Genomic DNA, 21251 nt, shown 5'->3' with positions numbered 1-21251 from the left:
TTATTATTATTATTATTATCATTATTATCATTATCATTATTATTATTATTATTATTATTATTATCATTATTATTATTATCATTATTATTATTATCATTATTATTATTATTATTATTATCATTATTATTATTATTATTATCATTATTATCATTATTATTATTATCATTATTATTATTATTATTATTATTATTATTATTATCATTATTATTATTATTATCATTATTATTATCATTATTATTATTATTATTATCATTATTATTATCATTATTATTATTATTATCATTATTATTATTATTATTATCATTATTATTATTATTATTATTATTATTATTATTATTATTATCTAAGTGTGTGTGTGTGGTAATGATTTTATACAGAAGATAAAGCTGTATGATTACTTATGAAATGATTTAACTTCAAACTAGGATTATATATATATATATATATACATATATATATATATATATCTGTATATATATATATATATATATATATATACATATATATATATATATGTGTATATATATGTATATATATGTGTATATGTATATGTATATGTATATATATGTGTATATGTATATGTATATATATGTATGTGTGTATATGTATATGTATATATATATGTATATATATATATGTATGTATGTATAACGAATGAATGAATGACAAGTCTATATTCCAAAGTTCATGATGTTGACCATCTTATAATTTATTCTTTTAATTCAGTTAACCTTTACAATTCTTGACAGTATCTGTTTCATAGCACAAGATCAATCACTTAATTAATCTGTCAATGAATGAATCTATTTTGCCCTTAACTCATCAGAAGAAATAGCAACAATCAATCCGTCAAAAGGAAATAAAGTGCGTTTTGACATGAGTAAAATTCGAAAATTGGAAGAGAAGCTGTAAATACCTTTTAATATGTTTCCATTATGCCATCATGAGCTTTGGAATATAGACTTTTGTCATTCATTCACTATACTGCTCTGTTATTACATTGAGCTTCATAAATAAGAATTGGTATATATTATAAGGAATAAAATATATTTCCACAGAAATATATATATATATATATATATATATATATATATATATATATATATATATATATATATATATATATATATATATAAAGGTAGTTCCAGAAGTAAAACCTACCATATTGTTTAACTCAAAAAATTGAAGAGCTACGAAAATGGGAGTGATACAAATAAAACGAGCAACCTTTTGTGCTCTGGAATTTATTTTTTTTTACATAGTCACCACTATTCTCAATGCACTTTTGCCAAGAATTCAATGACGCATCTCTGCTTCTGAACGCACGTCCGTGACAGGGGTTGCTTTCTTAGAGTCTTACACCGTCAATATCGGCAGCAAGGAAATGAAACTCTCAGACCATGAATGCATAAGTTCAGTCCTCATAACAATGCACAATTACTACAACTTTGTCGAGCAAATTACATTAACTATTAGAGTAGAACGCTTTCTGCCATCTAAGGACCTCAACAGTGAAAAGGTGGGAGTTTGCTGCTTGTCAAATTAGTTGGGAGTATGTACATCGAAAGGGGGGCAAAAGTGCTATCAGTTCACATTTCATTAAAGTACTTGTAAAATAGGCACAAGGATTAAATTTTGTGGTGATGGGACAGAGGTTGGAGCTTGGTTGATATTGCGTGACATATTAGATTGGAGACTATATTTAACCTTGTCTAAAAACGAGAGGTTAATGGTAGATGCACCAGCCCAGATGTGGCAACAATACAACATGCGTAGTTGAATTGTGGCTTAATATTTATCTTGTTAGTACAAGATAAATATTAAGCCACAATTCAACTATACATACCTACATATAGATACACACACATAGATACATATACATGCACGCATATACATACAAACATATAGCAGCAAATTCGTTTTGTATTTGAAATATTCTGTTAGATAAGTTCTATATGCATCTACTAGTGATGGGACGATTCCAGTATTCTTCCCGATTCTGATACAATTAGAGATTCCGTACTAAATTCCCGATTCCGATACAATTACTGAATCTGATTCCGATTCTTTATAAATCTCTAAATATTTAACCATAAAAGTGTTACTATGTCCTGATTAAAAAAAGTAAAAAGACATCTTAAATGTGCCTACATTTTCTCAAACATAAAAACACATTTGTGAAGAGATGATCTAGAGATTTTAGTCAATAAATATTTACTATTTTATTATTAAATCAATAAATATTTACTATTTTATTATTAAATCAATAAATATTTACTATTTTATTATTAAATCAATAAATATTTACTATTTTATTATTAAATCAATAAATATTTGCTATTTTATTATTAAATCAATAAATATTTACTATTTTATTATTAAATCAATAAATATTTACTATTTTATTATTAAATCAATAAATATTTACTATTTTATTATTAAATCAATAAATATTTGCTATTTTATTATTAAATCAATAAATATTTACTATTTTATTATTAAATCAATAAATATTTGCTATTTTATTATTAAATCAATAAATATTTACTATTTTATTATTAAATCAATAAATATTTACTATTTTATTATTAAATCAATAAATATTTGCTTTTATTATTAAATCAATAAATATTTACTATTTTATTATTAAATCAATAAATATTTACTATTTTATTATTAAATCAATAAATATTTACTATTTTATTATTAAATCAATAAATATTTACTATTTTATTATTAAATCAATAAATATTTGCTTTTATTATTAAATCAATAAATATTTACTATTTTATTATTAAATCAATAAATATTTACTATTTTATTATTAAATCAATAAATATTTGCTATTTTATTATTAAATCAATAAATATTTACTATTTTATTATTAAATCAATAAATATTTACTATTTTATTATTAAATCAATAAATATTTACTATTTTATTATTAAATCAATAAATATTTGCTATTTTATTATTAAATCAATAAATATTTACTATTTTATTATTAAATCAATAAATATTTACTATTTTATTATTAAATCAATAAATATTTACTATTTTATTATTAAATCAATAAATATTTGCTATTTTATTATTAAATCAATAAATATTTACTATTTTATTATTAAATCAATAAATATTTGCTATTTTATTATTAAATCAATAAATATTTACTATTTTATTATTAAATCAATAAATATTTGCTATTTTATTATTAAATCAATAAATATTTACTATTTTATTATTAAATCAATAAATATTTGCTATTTTATTATTAAATCAATAAATATTTACTATTTTATTATTAAATCAATAAATATTTACTATTTTATTATTAAATCAATAAATATTTACTATTTTATTATTAAATCAATAAATATTTACTATTTTATTATTAAATCAATAAATATTTACTATTTTATTATTAAATCAATAAATATTTGCTATTTTATTATTAAATCAATAAATATTTACTATTTTATTATTAAATCAATAAATATTTACTATTTTATTATTAAATCAATAAATATTTACTATTTTATTATTAAATCAATAAATATTTGCTATTTTATTATTAAATCAATAAATATTTACTATTTTATTATTAAATCAATAAATATTTGCTATTTTATTATTAAATCAATAAATATTTACTATTTTATTATTAAATCAATAAATATTTGCTATTTTATTATTAAATCAATAAATATTTACTATTTTATTATTAAATCAATAAATATTTACTATTTTATTATTAAATCAATAAATATTTACTATTTTATTATTAAATCAATAAATATTTACTATTTTATTATTAAATCAATTAATATTTGCTTTTATTATTAAATCAATAAATATTTACTATTTTATTATTAAATCAATAAATATTTACTATTTTATTATTAAATCAATAAATATTTACTATTTTATTATTAAATCAATAAATATTTACTATTTTATTATTAAATCAATAAATATTTACTATTTTATTATTAAATCAATAAATATTTGCTTTTATTATTAAATCAATAAATATTTACTATTTTATTATTAAATCAATAAATATTTACTATTTTATTATTAAATCAATAAATATTTACTATTTTATTATTAAATCAATAAATATTTACTATTTTATTATTAAATCAATAAATATTTACTATTTTATTATTAAATCAATAAATATTTGCTATTTTATTATTAAATCAATAAATATTTACTATTTTATTATTAAATCAATAAATATTTACTATTTTATTATTAAATCAATAAATATTTGCTATTTTATTATTAAATCAATAAATATTTACTATTTTATTATTAAATCAATAAATATTTACTATTTTATTATTAAATCAATAAATATTTACTATTTTATTATTAAATCAATAAATATTTACTATTTTATTATTAAATCAATAAATATTTGCTTTTATTATTAAATCAATAAATATTTACTATTTTATTATTAAATCAATAAATATTTGCTATTTTATTATTAAATCAATAAATATTTACTATTTTATTATTAAATCAATAAATATTTGCTATTTTATTATTAAATCAATAAATATTTGCTATTTTATTATTAAATCAATAAATATTTACTATTTTATTATTAAATCAATAAATATTTACTATTTTATTATTAAATCAATAAATATTTACTATTTTATTATTAAATCAATAAATATTTGCTTTTATTATTAAATCTATAAATATTTACTATTTTATTATTAAATCAATAAATATTTACTATTTTATTATTAAATCAATAAATATTTACTATTTTATTATTAAATCAATAAATATTTGCTATTTTATTATTAAATCAATAAATATTTACTATTTTATTATTAAATCAATAAATATTTACTATTTTATTATTAAATCAATAAATATTTACTATTTTATTATTAAATCAATAAATATTTGCAATTTTATTATTAAATCAATAAATATTTGCTATTTTATTATTAAATCAATAAATATTTACTATTTTATTATTAAATCAATAAATATTTACTATTTTATTATTAAATCAATAAATATTTACTATTTTATTATTAAATCAATAAATATTTGCTATTTTATTATTAAATCAATAAATATTTACTATTTTATTATTAAATCAATAAATATTTGCTATTTTATTATTAAATCAATAAATATTTACTATTTTATTATTAAATCAATAAATATTTACTATTTTATTATTAAATCAATAAATATTTGCTATTTTATTATTAAATCAATAAATATTTACTATTTTATTATTAAATCAATAAATATTTACTATTTTATTATTAAATCAATAAATATTTACTATTTTATTATTAAATCAATAAATATTTACTATTTTATTATTAAATCAATAAATATTTGCTTTTATTATTAAATCAATAAATATTTACTATTTTATTATTAAATCAATAAATATTTACTATTTTATTATTAAATCAATAAATATTTGCTATTTTATTATTAAATCAATAAATATTTGCTATTTTATTATTAAATCAATAAATATTTACTATTTTATTATTAAATCAATAAATATTTACTATTTTATTGTTAAATCAATAAATATTTGCTTTTATTATTAAATCAATAAATATTTACTATTTTATTATTAAATCAATAAATATTTGCTTTTATTATTAAATCAATAAATATTTACTATTTTATTATTACTACAAACAGTGGAAGATTTTTCTTAAACCAAAACCCAATAAAAAAGATAATTTAAGGAATCGGTTTTGGCATCGGAAAGTAGGTTCAAGTTTTTCCGATTTCGATACCGATTCTGATGCCCCAAAAAACTCCGATTTTTCCGATTCCGGATCCTGATTAATATTCCAACACTAGCGTCTACATTATTTAAAAAAAAAAAAAGATAACTTTTTAAAAACTAATAAGGACACACACATTCATTTTTTTTTTTTTTTACAAAATAAAGGTAAACAGAAACGATTCAAAACAAAAACATAATCTGCAAGCACCTGTGGCGCAGTGGTTAAAGTACTCAGAAAAATTCAGTTGTAAAAGAAACATTCTTCTGAGAGTTAAAGGTTCAATTCTTAATGTGGGAGACCGAAAATACAATTGCAATTTACTTAAAACTTCTATCCAATCATGGCGTGCGGGCCGAGAGCATGCTAATCATTTCAAATTATATAAAGCATTCCATTTCAAATTCTGTGCAGATTCCCAAGTTCTGATAGAAAGATTCTCGAGTTTGACAAGATACACCTGCAGAAAGTCGGAGGTTACATCGATCGTAACGTTGTGAAATTATCAGTCACTATAATAAAAACAAATTCAAATAATGCGAATAACATGATTAATTTAAACTAACCTCTAAGTATCCGAGACATTGCCCTTCAAAAATGAAAAACAATGACTTGATTATGGAAATAAATACAACACGATTATTTGCCACGGTAATGGTCCATACAGCTGGATTTTCAAGAGGATCCCAATCCGGGACACCGATTTGACCGGAAGTTCCGGTAATGCTTCCACCAAATACTGCAAAAACAAAAATAAATCGTTTGAAGAAAGAGTTCATTTAATGGTGCTTTTGAACAGTATCAAATTACCTCCCCTTTCAGAGTATATCTACTATCTCACAAGTTATTAGGTTGCTGTGAAAATAGTGTTTTATATATATATAGGTGTAGCGTCAAAACAACGACATTATTTTTGCACCAACCTAATACATTCAAACAAATTAAATAGATTGTTATTAATGCAATAAAAAAAATCACAACGTCACAGTTAAATCTTTTCGTCATCCATTCGTTTCATGATCAGAGCATCTGAAATTAATTTTTCACAACAGCATAAAAAAAAACGAAGAAATCATCTAATTTGGAGAAAAGGCTCTTTATTAAGATGTTGGTATTGCCTTCTTTTCTGCCAGCGACAGAGCTGGAAGCATTCAGAGTTACGGATATTTACAGTTTGTTATCAATAATAATATAATTCTCTACTTGTACAGTTTTCTCTGCAACTTCCAACTCATTATTTACTCTTCTCTCACTCTTCTTTTTAACCATATTACGTCACATCCGCTTAAGAAGTCGAGCTTACATAGGAGTACACTAAACTGATTCCGACTGGACCTTATTTTCTATTATTCTAAACTAATTTGGCTAAAAGTTCCAGTAATGCTTCCATTAAATAGTGCAAAAACAAAGCGATTAAATCTATTGATCAAACACGCCATTTAATGTAATTATTTGCATAATGTTTCTGAACAGAATTAAGGCATTGTTTGTATACCTTATGACGTATCAACCGTTTTTATGTTTAGCAGAGCGCCCACTTTAGAAACGGGTGGCACAAGTTGTCTAAATAGCCCTAATTCTTCATAGATTAATGTCAAAAAATCAAACAGCAACAGAAATCGAACTTCACCTGACTAAGTTACCTAATCAGCTGATAATAACTCCCTAGCTAATTCCAAGGTCATACACCAAGGTCATACACCATAAATCACACCTATTAATCTGCTAAGTGACGTTGAGTTTGGTCAGTACTAAGATGGGTGACTATTTGGTAATACTTCAAAGCCTCGAGAGGGATGGGCGCTATCAGGCTATTCTTGGCCAAGAAACTCTGCAGGAAATAATGCAGCGACCCATGGGGCTTAAGGGACTCCATCATCCATCCAACCTCCTACACTTAGCAAATCATATTTACAGTTAACTTAAAGAATATATGACTGCCAAGTAATATTTAACTTTAGGCGGTCGTCATATGTTAAACCATTTCCTGTCAGTAAATTTTGAAAATAAATTATTATTATCTATATATTAATACGATAGCGTGTGTGTTATTTTGTGTGTCACATCTTTTTTCTTTCGAATGACTGTCGCTTGATAATTGTTGTGTCCCTCCATTTCTGGGAATAAATAATTTTGCCAAGAATTCTTCATGAGTTTTGGTTTCGTTTTCGATTATAGATGATGGCACTCAACTCATCTATTTTTTTTATATCACTACTTTATATATTTTTTTTTAACAGTCATGCTTACATTATTGAATATGTAAAAATAAATAACTCACCTCTTTTTTATTGTTTTATACTTTTTTATTGTTTTATACTTTTTTATTGTTTTATACTTTTTTATTATTTTATACTTTTTTATTGTTTTATACTTTTTTATTGTTTTATACTTTTTTATTGTTTTATACTTTTTTATTGTTTTATACTTTTTTATTGTTTTATACTTTTTTATTATTTTATACTTTTTTATTGTTTTATACTTTTTTATTGTTTTATACTTTTTTATTGTTTTATACTTTTTTATTATTTTATACTTTTTTATTGTTTTATACTTTTTTATTATTTTATACTTTTTTATTGTTTTATACTTTTTTATTGTTTTATACTTTTTATTGTTTTATACTTTTTTATTGTTTTATACTTTTTTATTATTTTATACTTTTTTATTGTTTTATACTTTTTTATTGTTTTATACTTTTTTTTATTGTTTTATACTTTTTTATTATTTTATACTTTTTTATTGTTTTATACTTTTTTATTGTTTTATACATTTTTATTGTTTTATACTTTTTTATTGTTTTATACTTTTTTATTATTTTATACTTTTTTATTGTTTTATACTTTTTTATTATTTTATACTTTTTTATTGTTTTATACTTTTTTATTGTCTTATACTTTTTTATTATTTTATACTTTTTTATTGTTTTATACTTTTTTATTATTTTATACTTTTTTATTGTTTTATACTTTTTTATTGTTTTATACTTTTTTATTGTTTTATACTTTTTTATTATTTTATACTTTTTTATTGTTTTATACTTTTCTATTATTTTATACTTTTTTATTATTTTATACTTTTTTATTGTTTTATACTTTTTTATTATTTTATACTTTTTTATTATTTTATACTTTTTTATTGTTTTATACTTTTTTATTATTTTATACTTTTTTATTGTTTTATACTTTTTTATTATTTTATACTTTTTTATTATTTTATACTTTTTTATTATTTTATACTTTTTTATTGTTTTATACTTTTTTATTGTTTTATACTTTTTTATTGTTTTATACTTTTTTATTATTTTATACTTTTTTATTGTTTTATACTTTTTTATTATTTTATACTTTTTTATTATTTTATACTTTTTTATTGTTTTATACTTTTTTATTATTTTATACTTTTTTATTATTTTATACTTTTTTATTATTTTATACTTTTTTATTATTTTATACTTTTTTATTGTTTTATACTTTTTTATTATTTTATACTTTTTTATTATTTTATACTTTTTTATTGTTTTATACTTTTTTATTATTTTATACTTTTTTATTATTTTATACTTTTTTATTGTTTTATACTTTTTTATTGTTTTATTCTTTTTTATTATTTTATACTTTTTTATTGTTTTATACTTTTTTATTATTTTATACTCTTTTATTGTTTTATACTTTTTTATTATTTTATACTTTTTTATTATTTTATACTTTTTTATTGTTTTATACTTTTTTATTATTTTATACTTTTTTATTGTTTTATACTTTTTTATTATTTTATACTTTTTTATTATTTTATACTTTTTTATTGTTTTATACTTTTTTATTGTTTTATACTTTTTTATTGTTTTATACTTTTTTATTGTTTTATACTTTTTTATTGTTCTACACGTTACTGTATTAATATATAGATTTGCTTAGATAAATATTTTTACAGTTTTAACAAAAGGGCTAAAATAATATGATGGTGTCTTCATTCATGCTGAACGCCCACAGAATGCTCAACAGTAATATATTACATATGAAAGATGCCGCTGTGGAATTTCCACAGGTCCCGCTAGTTATTATTATTATTATTATTATTATTATTATTATTATTATTATTATTATTATTATTATTATTATTGGCTCACCTGGAGCTTTCACATGAGTCAGCAAACGATCTGATTGGAGACCTATGGTGTTCTCTGGAAGCTGAGTGACAACAAGTCTCCTCAGACATCCAGCTCTCTCCTCCTCCTTCGATAGCTTTTGCAAATAAATTTGCATCATCACATCAGCCTCTTACCATTGGTTTCTCGCTGGCAGTGGCCATTGGTTTATACTGGAATTTGAGTGGCACTAAGCCTCCCCAAGATCCCAGTTCTCTTCACACTTGTCCAGCGGAGGTCTGGTCAGTGCTCCCTCCTCGGTATTTCCATCCTCCTTGACCCTTCTCGTATTATTATTATTAATATTATTATTATTATTATTTATTTATTTATTTATTTATTTACTTTTTTTCTATGTGTGTCCCATGCCGAAGTTAAACTTTTTCTTAATGACTTCCAATTTCTCCTCTTTGTTGCTATTTCACTTGTGCTGCCTGCTAGGATCAGGTTCACATCAACTGACCACTTTCATGCCTTAAGTGGCCATCGGTATCAATGCGAGACACACTTTAGGGCATTTTTGGATTATTAACAGCAGGTTGAATCAATTTTACTCCGAAGATGGGGGCTTGAAATTATCTGCTGACATTCCATCTGCATGAAGAGAGTTAAAAACATTGAACTTGAAAACGACCATGTTGAAATCAGTTGAGAAGCAACCTCGCGATATTGTGTTCCCCAGACAGGTAGTTCTTGGAAAGAAACTTTGTTTATGGACGTTCCGTTTATTTTATCTTTTATTTTTTGGTACACAGAAGAAGTAAATTATTTATAGTGGTTGTAGGTAGACGAGTTTTTATAGTGAATGCTTTATATGGTGAAATCATAGATTGGAACTTATTTGTGCACCTATCATGAAAAAAAAAAAAAAATTTGGAAACTTACTTTGAACATAATTGGCAACAAATCCATTTCTAGTGTTATCTTCATCCGAACGGAATTTAAGCCACAGCTTTCCATTCGATGTTATGTTTTCCGGCTTTTCAGTGCAAAATCGACCAATCAACGAACCGCTTGCGTCATTATACCTGGCTTCCAAATAGTCTTTGTTGCAAAACTCGTAGTTTTCAATGGAAAACTCACTGTTTAAAAAGAAAACAATATATAAATAAATATAAAGGATTAACACAAGAAGGAGTAAAATATCATAATTGCTAACACCATTGTTTTTTTTTTCTTTAAGTATATTGTTTAGGTTTTTATACTAGCTGGGAGTGTTAGATATTGGCAGGCAAATCACGGGAAGGAAAAAAAACATTCAATGAGTTGCACACACGCAAATGGATTCAATGTGAAGAATTCGGGACTTTCCACCATTGTCTAAGTATCCTGTTATGAGTGGGAAGAAGTGTATCTATTCTTGTGCGGTGTCTATGTAATACGGTGTTTATATTCTATGTGTGTGTGTGTGTGTGTGTGTGTGTGTGTGTGTGTGTGTGTGTGTGTGTGTGTGTGTGTGTGTGTGTGTTACATATATACAGTCTATAAGATCTCAAGACATGGAACTTTTTCTCCTTTCTTTGGTCGATACTCATCACTTCAATCTGGAATTCAAAATGCTCCTAAAAACCACAACTTGTATATTATTTATAGACTTCCTTTATTCAGGATTTTCTTCATTTCCGGGAGGGCCTCTGAATCGCTGAATCGATAAAAATCTCTTTCTTCTTGATAATTTTCTAAAAAGGCCACAAGTATCCTTTCCCTTTTTCCATATATATATATATATATATATATATATATATATATATATATATATATATATATATATATATATATATATATATATAGCTTAATGCATTAGAGGAAAGGAGTGAGCTCAATTCCATAAGAGAAAACCCCATCCCTGTATATAATAACAAAGAAAACTTAGAAATATTACCACATAGTACCTAACATATACCGTGCTCTGAAACTCAATATTATAGCCTTACAACTACCCCCCCCCAAATAGATAGATAATAGACACCTCACACACCGTTAAAATAGAATCACCACACATCCACGCTATACTCCCACTTTAACCCTAAAACATATACTCCATACATTTAAGACTATGGTAAAGACCCTATACATCTTTTTACATCATATTATATATAATACGCTTCTCCTTTATTTAGAATTCGATAAGGCTCCACCCCCCCCCCAACATCATCTATAATTTTATTTGATATATTTCATTCCTAATGAACTCCACGCTAGACGCCGCATTTCTACTATGTTACTTAGCATCTTCTCTACTCTTCTGATGAGAAGCATTAAGCTTCGAAATGCCTTGGCATAAAGAGTCCTTTCTATCCCCCAAATAATTGTTTGTATTCCCTTATTGAATAAATGAACCAATCTATATTCATCAATATATAGTTTTGTGACTTCATTTCCCATTCCTGTTGTTCTCCTATATATATATACATACAGGTATACATATATATGATGATTGCAACATCTTGTCAGACGAGTGCCACTCCCTCAGTCACTAAAAGTCCATGTGCCTGAAGATGACTTATTAGTCCTGCCAGTGACTTGTACACCCTCATTGAAGACGGTCATTGGTATACATACATATACATATGTACACACATACATACATATACATATATACACATACACACATACATATATATAAACATACACACATGCATACATACACACATACATATACATACAAATGTATACACATATACAAATACATACACACATATACATACATACACACATACATATACGTACACATATATACATACATACACACATACACATATATATACCTACATATATACATACACATACATGCATACACACACAAACATATATATACATATATGCATACATAAACATATATACACACATACATATATACACACAGATATACATAGATATACATAAATATAGATATGCATACATATACATACACATGTACATATATAAACATACATGCACACATACAAACACACATACAAACATACATACATGCATATAATGATGACAGATCAGTTATTACATGCTTTTTTTTTACATAGTAGTCACCACTTATCAAGTCTCGGAAGCCACTCGGGGATAAGGGTTATTGCGTGTACAGTAATCAATGGGATAGTATCGTAATCGTTAGTATTGGTTTGATAAAGTGTCTTAGTTAAGGGGGTGGTTCATCAGGAATTTGTTTATGTTGGACTTGAAGACATCCAAGTTGTAGTCAGCTGGGAAACATGCCAACGGAAGAGAGTTCCACTGGCGTGCACTTCTAAGAAAGAAGCTTTGTTCATGGAATCTACATTTTGGTTTTGGCACAGACAAATTATGGGAAAAAATTTTGACAGTGGTTTCAGCTAGACGGGTGTTTATCATGAAAGATTGGCGAGGGGGGACCAGAGATTGGAGCTCAGACGAGCACTTACCATGGAAGTAACTATAAAACAAAGACAGGCTCGCAACATCTCTTCTGTGGGAAAGAGGTATCAGGGAAGAGAAAAGGGCATCCCCCCCAAGCCATGAAGTCTATTTTGTACTCTGTCAAGGCAGGATAGGCTGTTTTACTTCCAGCCTTTTTGGCCTACCCGCATCACAACTTTTCTATCGCTACAGGACTATTTTTTTTAGACAAATGTCTGGGGAAGTATCTATACAAAGATGTTAATACAGAGTTTTAGCTTTGTACGACAGCTGAGTCTCTCTCTCGATTCAAAATGTTGAGATCCAGCAACAAGCAAGAACAAGATAGCCAGCAACAAGTCAAACTGCAGACCAGCTTAATGCGGGTGCTGGTCTCTCGCTTTATGGCGTTTTAATTAAAAGATTTGCTTCTCATAGAGGGGTTGCCTTCACCACCGCTTACGGAAACCCTATCCACCCAAAATACGCATGCAAACAAACACATTGATGCACACATACATGCATACATTGATTTGCACGCAAACATACATATGCATGTACACACACATGCACACATGCCAACATGCACATAAATACATGGACGCATACATATACGCATGTACATACATATGCATATACACACGTACACATACACATACATGTAGAATATACATAAAGGAGCATTCATAACGACGATGATGATGATTATGAGTATGATCAAATGAATCTAAAAAATCCTGTAGATATATATATCTGCACACACATGCACATACATACATATACCTACATATAGATACACACACATAGATACATATACATACAAACATATGGCAGCAAATTCGTTTTCGAACATTGCCATTACTTGATAAAAAAAAAAGGTATACAGAAAAACGAAAACATTCAGTGATGGGCCGCATGAAGGTGGCTTTTAAGCCCCGCCAAACTCTGGCATTGTTTGGTACACATTGTACAGACATGTGCGCCACGAGCAGCACGTTTTGATGTTCTCTTCTATGTATAATCAAATGCTGCTTCACCCCACCTGCTGTTTTGTACGTCCGCCCACAGTTGACACAGCTTAGCTCTGACAACACAAGACTGCTTTGTGGCCCACTGCACTGATGAGTAGTCTGGTGGCTTATCATCTTCTTATAATCTTCTGCACATCTCACACTCATGACCAATTTGGCTCCCCCGTCCATCCACGGCTCCTTTCACTCTCCCCTTCCGGACATCGCGTTTCAGTCGCTCATACTGGGTTCGATCTGCCTCAAATTTGTCCACACCTCCCCGTAAAGTTCTTCTCCACTCTCCGCGACCCAAAGCAAGACTCTTCCAGGTTCTTTCATCTATCTTACATTTTTTTAAGGTGGACCTCAAACAATCTTTGAATCTCATTTTAGGCTTTTGAGCCAGACGTCTTCCCTCGGCAAGCTCACCATAAAGGAGTTGTTTGGGAAGTCAACTGTTTAACATCCTCACCATATGTCCACTCCATCTCAGTCTATGTTTTATAATGTGAGCTTCAATGCTTTGACACTGTGTCCGTTGAAGCACCTCCATATCACTGACATACATTTGCCAACCCACACCCAAGATTCGCCATAGACACATCCGGTGAAACCGCTCGAGACGTCTTAAATGCTTCCTGTATGTTGTCCAAGTTTCACAGGCATAGAGAAGAGCAGAGAGAACGCATGCGGCATAAACCTTAATCTTTGTTGGCAGCGAGATCCCATGACAGCTCCACAAACGCCTGTCCAACTTTCCGAAGGCATCACTTGCCCTGCTGATCCGTAACGATATCTCATCATCCAGAGCACTGGACATACTTAGTGTGCTACCAAAGTATACAAACTTATTGTCAACCGCTATCCTTGACCCACAGATATAAATTGATGGCTCATAGTATGGCATGCCTGGAGCAGGCTGATACATTAAGATAGTTTTTTTTTAGATTGATAGTCAGGCCCAATGTGCTGCAGGCAACCGCAAAGGCGTCCGCAAGATCCTGCATATCAGTCACTGTATGAGCCACCAGATCACAGTCATCTGCATAGAGCAAGTCACGGATCATGTTGGTGAGTACCTTTGTACTTGCATTGAAGCACCTAATGTTGAACAACCCCCCAGTAGTTCGGTAAGGAATATAGACACCATCAGAGCAACCCCCAAATGCCATTCGAAAGACCATGGTGAAATATAACGCAAAGAGTGTGGGTGCTGGAATGTCTCCCTGCTTAACACCATTTTCTACTGAGATAGGATCAGCCAACTTTCCCCAACATTGATCACAGCCTTCATATCATTGTGGAAGAGCTTTAAGATGGTTACAAACTTGTTGGGACAGCCAAGCTTTTTCAGAATCTCCCACAAAGCATCCCTATTGACTGTATCAAAGGCCTTGGTTAAATCGATGAACACCTGATACAGACCATTTTGCTGTTCTATACATTTCTCCTGTAGTTTCCTGGCTGTAAAAATCATATCCATTGTCCCTCGACATCTTCTGAAACCACACTGCGACTCAGGCAAAACATCATCAGCAATGTGCTCCAGCATTCTGTCTAGCATGATCCTACAGAGCACCTTATCGACTACTGACAGCAAAGAGATGGCCTAATAATTTCCACATTCATACCTGCTACCCTTCCCCTTGTATAGCACCACCATCAATGCATCCCACCAATCCTGCGGAACACACTCATCCCACCAAGCAGTCTGCAACAAGTCCGTTAAGTGTTGCATCATCCTGGGTCCAGAACATTTAAAGATCTCCGACAGCTCTGAACTAATTGTGGTTTCTGTTTTACCACATGACCCGTAGAGATATGAATCATTTCACATGCAAAATTTCAGCTAGATCAGACAAATGGAAGTGGGCCAGGAGCATTACTTATTGCACGCCTCTCGTATCTCGCCATAAAACAGTTGTTCAGGAAGTCTTTTGTCCTCCATCCTAACCAAGTGTCCAGTACAGCGAATCTGATTTTGAACGATTTTCATTTCTATACTCGTACTATTTGATCGTTCAAGAACTACAGTGTCACACATTAGAGTCCTCCAGTTAATATTAAGTATTCTTTGAATACAACATTGGTGAAACCTTTCCAATAACTTAAGGTGCCTTCTATATGTTGTTCAGGTCTCTGACCTTAGCTATGTAGTGATAACACATGCTTCATGAACACTTAGCTTTGTTTTGTTATACATACATGCATACATACATACATACATACATACATATACCTTCAGAATGTGAGAGAATATATAATTTTTTCCGCAGGCAGACAACGTTGCGTGGCTCTTGGCTTACAGGGTTCTTCCGCTGCGACGTTGTCTGGTTGTGGAAATAATTATATATATATATATATACATATATATATATATATATGTACATACACATATACATACATATATATACATGCACACACATATATATACATATATCTATACACATACATATATATACACACATATATATGTGTATATACATACATATATAGATATATATACACACACATATATATGTGTATATACATACATATATAGATATATATACACACATATATATACACACACATATATATGTGTATATACATATATATATACACACACATATATATGTGTATATACATACATATATAGAGAAATATACACACATATATATGTGTATATACATACAAACATACATATATACATATATATATACACACATATATATGCGTACATACATGCATACATACATATATATACACACATATATATGCGTACATACATACATGCATACATACATATATATATACACACATACATATACATACATGCATACATACATATATATATACACACATTTATATGCGTACATACATACATGCATACATACATATATATATATATATACACACATATATATGCGTACATACATACATGCATACATACATATATATATATACATATATACATATACATATATACATATATATATACATATATACATATATATATACATATATATAATATATATATATATGTATATATATATATATATATATATATTATATATATACACGCTAGAAGAATTCCCTTGCCTGAACAGTTTCGCACCACTTTTGTGCTCCCTAATATAATTATACTAAACATTCTGTCTGGAATTCTTATTGCAATTTTGATAAAAATCCATTACATGATTTCTATTCTAGATAATGTCTAAAGTTTATTCTCAGAGAATCTTGCTTAAAGATTTTGTTCAATGCACAACCTAAATTTAATTCCCAAATGAAAGGTTTTGCCAATTTTATTCACCCTGAAACCTGTTAACATACTCCTGTAACAGAGCATGAATGCACGTATGCAAATGCACACGAAATGTAAGGAAAAAGACTAGACTATAAAAAGAAGAGCGAGAGTACGTTAGAGAAGACGATCACATGAGAGCCGTCACAGCCATAACAAGAAGTCATGCATAGTGGGAGAATGAGGACATAAATGTTGTTAAAAAAAAAGGAGTGGAGTTATTCTTTGTTTTGGTCTCCTTTGCGATGTAGACTGCATACAACGTGTTGGTTCGCTATGTAACAGTACAGTCCTAAAAAACTAAATTTTAGGGTATATGTATTAATTGATGTACAAAATCGAAGATTACTGAATTTTGGGTACTCTTGCAGAATTTGACTCGGATCCTTGAGATTTCCTGTCAATTATGGTTCGGGCTCAAACTGCAGCCACTGAGCAAAGTAATAGACACAGAGGAATTTCAAAACAAACAAACCAGAAAAATAGAAATGCAATAAAAGTACCGTCGTTGACTGGGTTCAAAAACAGCCTACAAAAAGTGGACTCTTATTTATGATAGGTTATGAAAAAGAAGGGTTGTAAAGGGATAGCTTCGAATTTGGAAATATCAAAACCAAAGCAAAATATGATGAAAGTAAAAATAAAATAGATAAACCCCATAATTTATTATACCATACCTGTTCACACTGAAACACTTATCACAATATTCTGTGGATCTATATTAAAAAACCTTGTTAAACTTTGTGGCATATTTCCATCCTATGGAGGTCAGGCGCGAATGAACACCCCATAATTTTATTATACCATATTTCTTCAAACTGAAACATAATTATCAAAGTATACTTACGCAGATAGATATGAAAAGTCTTTATTAAAGTTTGTGCTATTTCCATTCTATGGAGGCCATGCAGATCCCACAATTTTATTATACCATCCCTATTTAAGTTGAAACATACTTATCAAAGTATTCTTATGTACATCTATATCAAAAACACTTGTAAACTTTTTAATTCTTTATTTTTTATTTCCATACTTTGTGGACCAGGCGCGAACGTAGGCCCCACAATTTTAATGAACCACCATTCTGCCAGATCAAACATACCCATTCCTGTGTCTCGATACATCTTCTATCATTATATGTAATCAGTCTTTTAAAATAGTCCACCATATAAGAGCCTATTCGTTACCACACACACACACATTCAGCTTTATATATATATATATATATATATATATATATATATATATATATATATATATATTCAAGAAAAGTTGCATTTTGTATTGTTTATTTACTTTCATTATTTTTTTTTAAACTTTTTTTACCAAGAAAAGATAAATGTCTATTTAACCGTAAATTGTTAGGTGAAAGAAGTTTCTTTTTTCAAGAAGTTACATTTTTTATTTTTTATTTTATTAAAGAAAATTGGCAGTTGACTTTTTTTTTTAGTTTTTTTTTTTTTTTTGTAAACAGAAGTTTACATTTATAAGAGAAGATGAATGATTTTTATGAAAACCGTAAATTGTTAGGTGAAAGTAAAGAAACGTATTTTTTTAAAGAAAATTTAAAAATTCTTTTGTCAACAAATGTTTAAAAAAATAAGCTGAGAAAAAAAGTACCTCCCTCGCCCAATATCTAATTATAAATTACATTTTTTATACAAAAAACACAAACAAATAAAAAATGTCGATTTAGCATTTCAACATTTGAATAAGGCTCAGCTGAATCCGATGATTGCATGTCGAGCCAGAGTCATAATTGACGGAAAATTCCGAGGATCCGGGTCAAATTCTGTAAGAGTACCGAATTTTGGATAAAGGGTTTCCACACTCTTTATTTCCTTTTAATCAAAGTTAAGTAAACTAAATATAGTTCATATTACGACCCCCTATGCCAGTTAAAAAAATGTGTAATGATCGGTTAATTAGTTTTAGAGTGAATCCTATTATTTAAATGCGATACAAGGCCAGTTGGTGGGTAGGATATTAAACTGTGTATACGTATTAAAATGAAAATGGGGGAAATATTGAGAGAATAGAAAAGTTACTGGTTAGCAAGTATTAACTAAACAGACGAACACAGTTTTGTCAATATTTGCATAAAAAAATTTTTGTTAATGAGATAATGGCTTTGTGACACCTATAATATAAATATCACCTGTCTGTTTAAATGTATGTATGTCAGGTCATGTCATATGCTACTGGTACCATGTAACCCAGTACTACCTGTCTCATGGTCGGGTCACTGGCAACTAAACTGGTTTCCCCACCAGACTTGTTTGGTGAGGAAAGTGGCTAGTCTCCCTGAAGGATTAAAAACAAGACCTTCCAAAGGGCGAATGAACTCTTTTTTGGGGTCAACGGCCAACTAGCACCATGTGTGTTTGTGTGTATGTATGTGTGTGTTGGGGTGGAGAGGGCTCCCGTAAGCCGTGATGAAGGCAACCTTTCTAGGAGAAGTAAATCTTTGATTTAAAAAACCATAAAGCGGGAAACCAGTACCCGCATTAAGCTGGTCTGCAGTTTAACTTGTTGTTGGCTATCTTGCTCTTGCTTGTTGCTGGATCTCAACATTTTGAACCGAGAGAGAGACTTAGCTGTCATACAAGGCTAAGACTCTGTAACATCATCTGTGTATAAATACTCCCTCAGGCATTTGTCTGTTAAAATGATCCTGTGGCGATGGAAGTCATTTTTGGGCTCATCGTGTCTGAGGGAGTTGCACTCGTCTGACAAGACGTTGCAATCACCATGATGTATGTATGTATGTATGTATGTATGTATGCCTAAAATTTTTGACAGATGCGATAGATTTTCATGAAGTCGAAATCGTTTTTAAGCTCAACTCTTCAGACGACAAATATCGAAAAATTGGCTAAAAACATTATTTCCTTCACCCTCAACTTTCTACAGGGAGGCGTCGCTTTTTTCACCGATATTTTCAAAAGTCATCCCGTCTTTTCGATTGACTAGCCGTAATTTAAACATTCGTCACTTCCGGTTTGTTGATGAGCGCAAGAGCAAAGACGTCTCATTTTTATTTTCACGTTTTTTTCCTCCTTCGCAGTACGGGTTCGAGTCTGCCAGCCTGCTACCACTTTTTTCTTTTTTTTTTTCTTTTTTTTGCTCAACATACACCTCCAAACACCCGGGCAACGCCGGGCAACGCCGGGCAACGCCGGGCTAGTGTAGTCATAAAAAGCAACATCATGCAAAAAGCAAACTGAAGTGTCTAACTCTTCTTTCGTGGCGGTGAGGTAAGTAGATAATGACTAAACTGAAGCACCAAAACGTGAGCAAATGTTTAAAATGGCATTCACAACAAAGATAATGGCTCTGTGACACATAATCATAAGAAGCAATATCATACAAAAACTAAACTGCAACATTCAAGATATAAGAACATTTTTAAAATAAAAGGTGTTTAAAATTGAGACAAACCTAAATGAAAGATGAATTTTGTTTCCTGGAGAAATTTTAAAAGTCCAAATACATTCTACATTGATTGGATAAGTTTCCGGGTAATTCGGAGTGCTAATAGCACCCTTGCTTGCAAAAATCTCACCACCACAACCTGTAGGTGATAAAAAGCATAAAATTAGTAAATATAACAACAAGAAATGTGTGTGTGTTTGTGCATGTTTGTG

The 21251-nt window shown here is 28.0% G+C and overlaps 1 protein-coding gene across 1 annotated transcript in view; it reads right to left on the bottom strand.

The window, feature by feature from the left end:
• Positions 1-21251, bottom strand: part of LOC145258153 (cubilin-like) — a 409766-nt gene that overhangs the window by 150648 nt on the left and 237867 nt on the right. The window contains exons 38-40 of the mRNA XM_080115944.1: positions 21046-21178; positions 10825-11021; positions 6359-6531 (exon numbers count right to left, since the gene is read on the bottom strand). Coding sequence (XP_079972070.1) covers positions 6359-6531; positions 10825-11021; positions 21046-21178 — 503 coding nt within the window. The remainder of the gene's footprint in view (positions 1-6358; positions 6532-10824; positions 11022-21045; positions 21179-21251) is intronic.

Source organism: Euprymna scolopes, chromosome 33, assembly GCF_053919585.1.
Source record: "Euprymna scolopes isolate OS-2025 chromosome 33, ASM5391958v1, whole genome shotgun sequence".
In the NCBI taxonomy this organism is placed as follows: domain Eukaryota; kingdom Metazoa; phylum Mollusca; class Cephalopoda; order Sepiida; family Sepiolidae; genus Euprymna; species Euprymna scolopes.
This window is presented reverse-complemented; position numbering and strand designations above follow the sequence as displayed.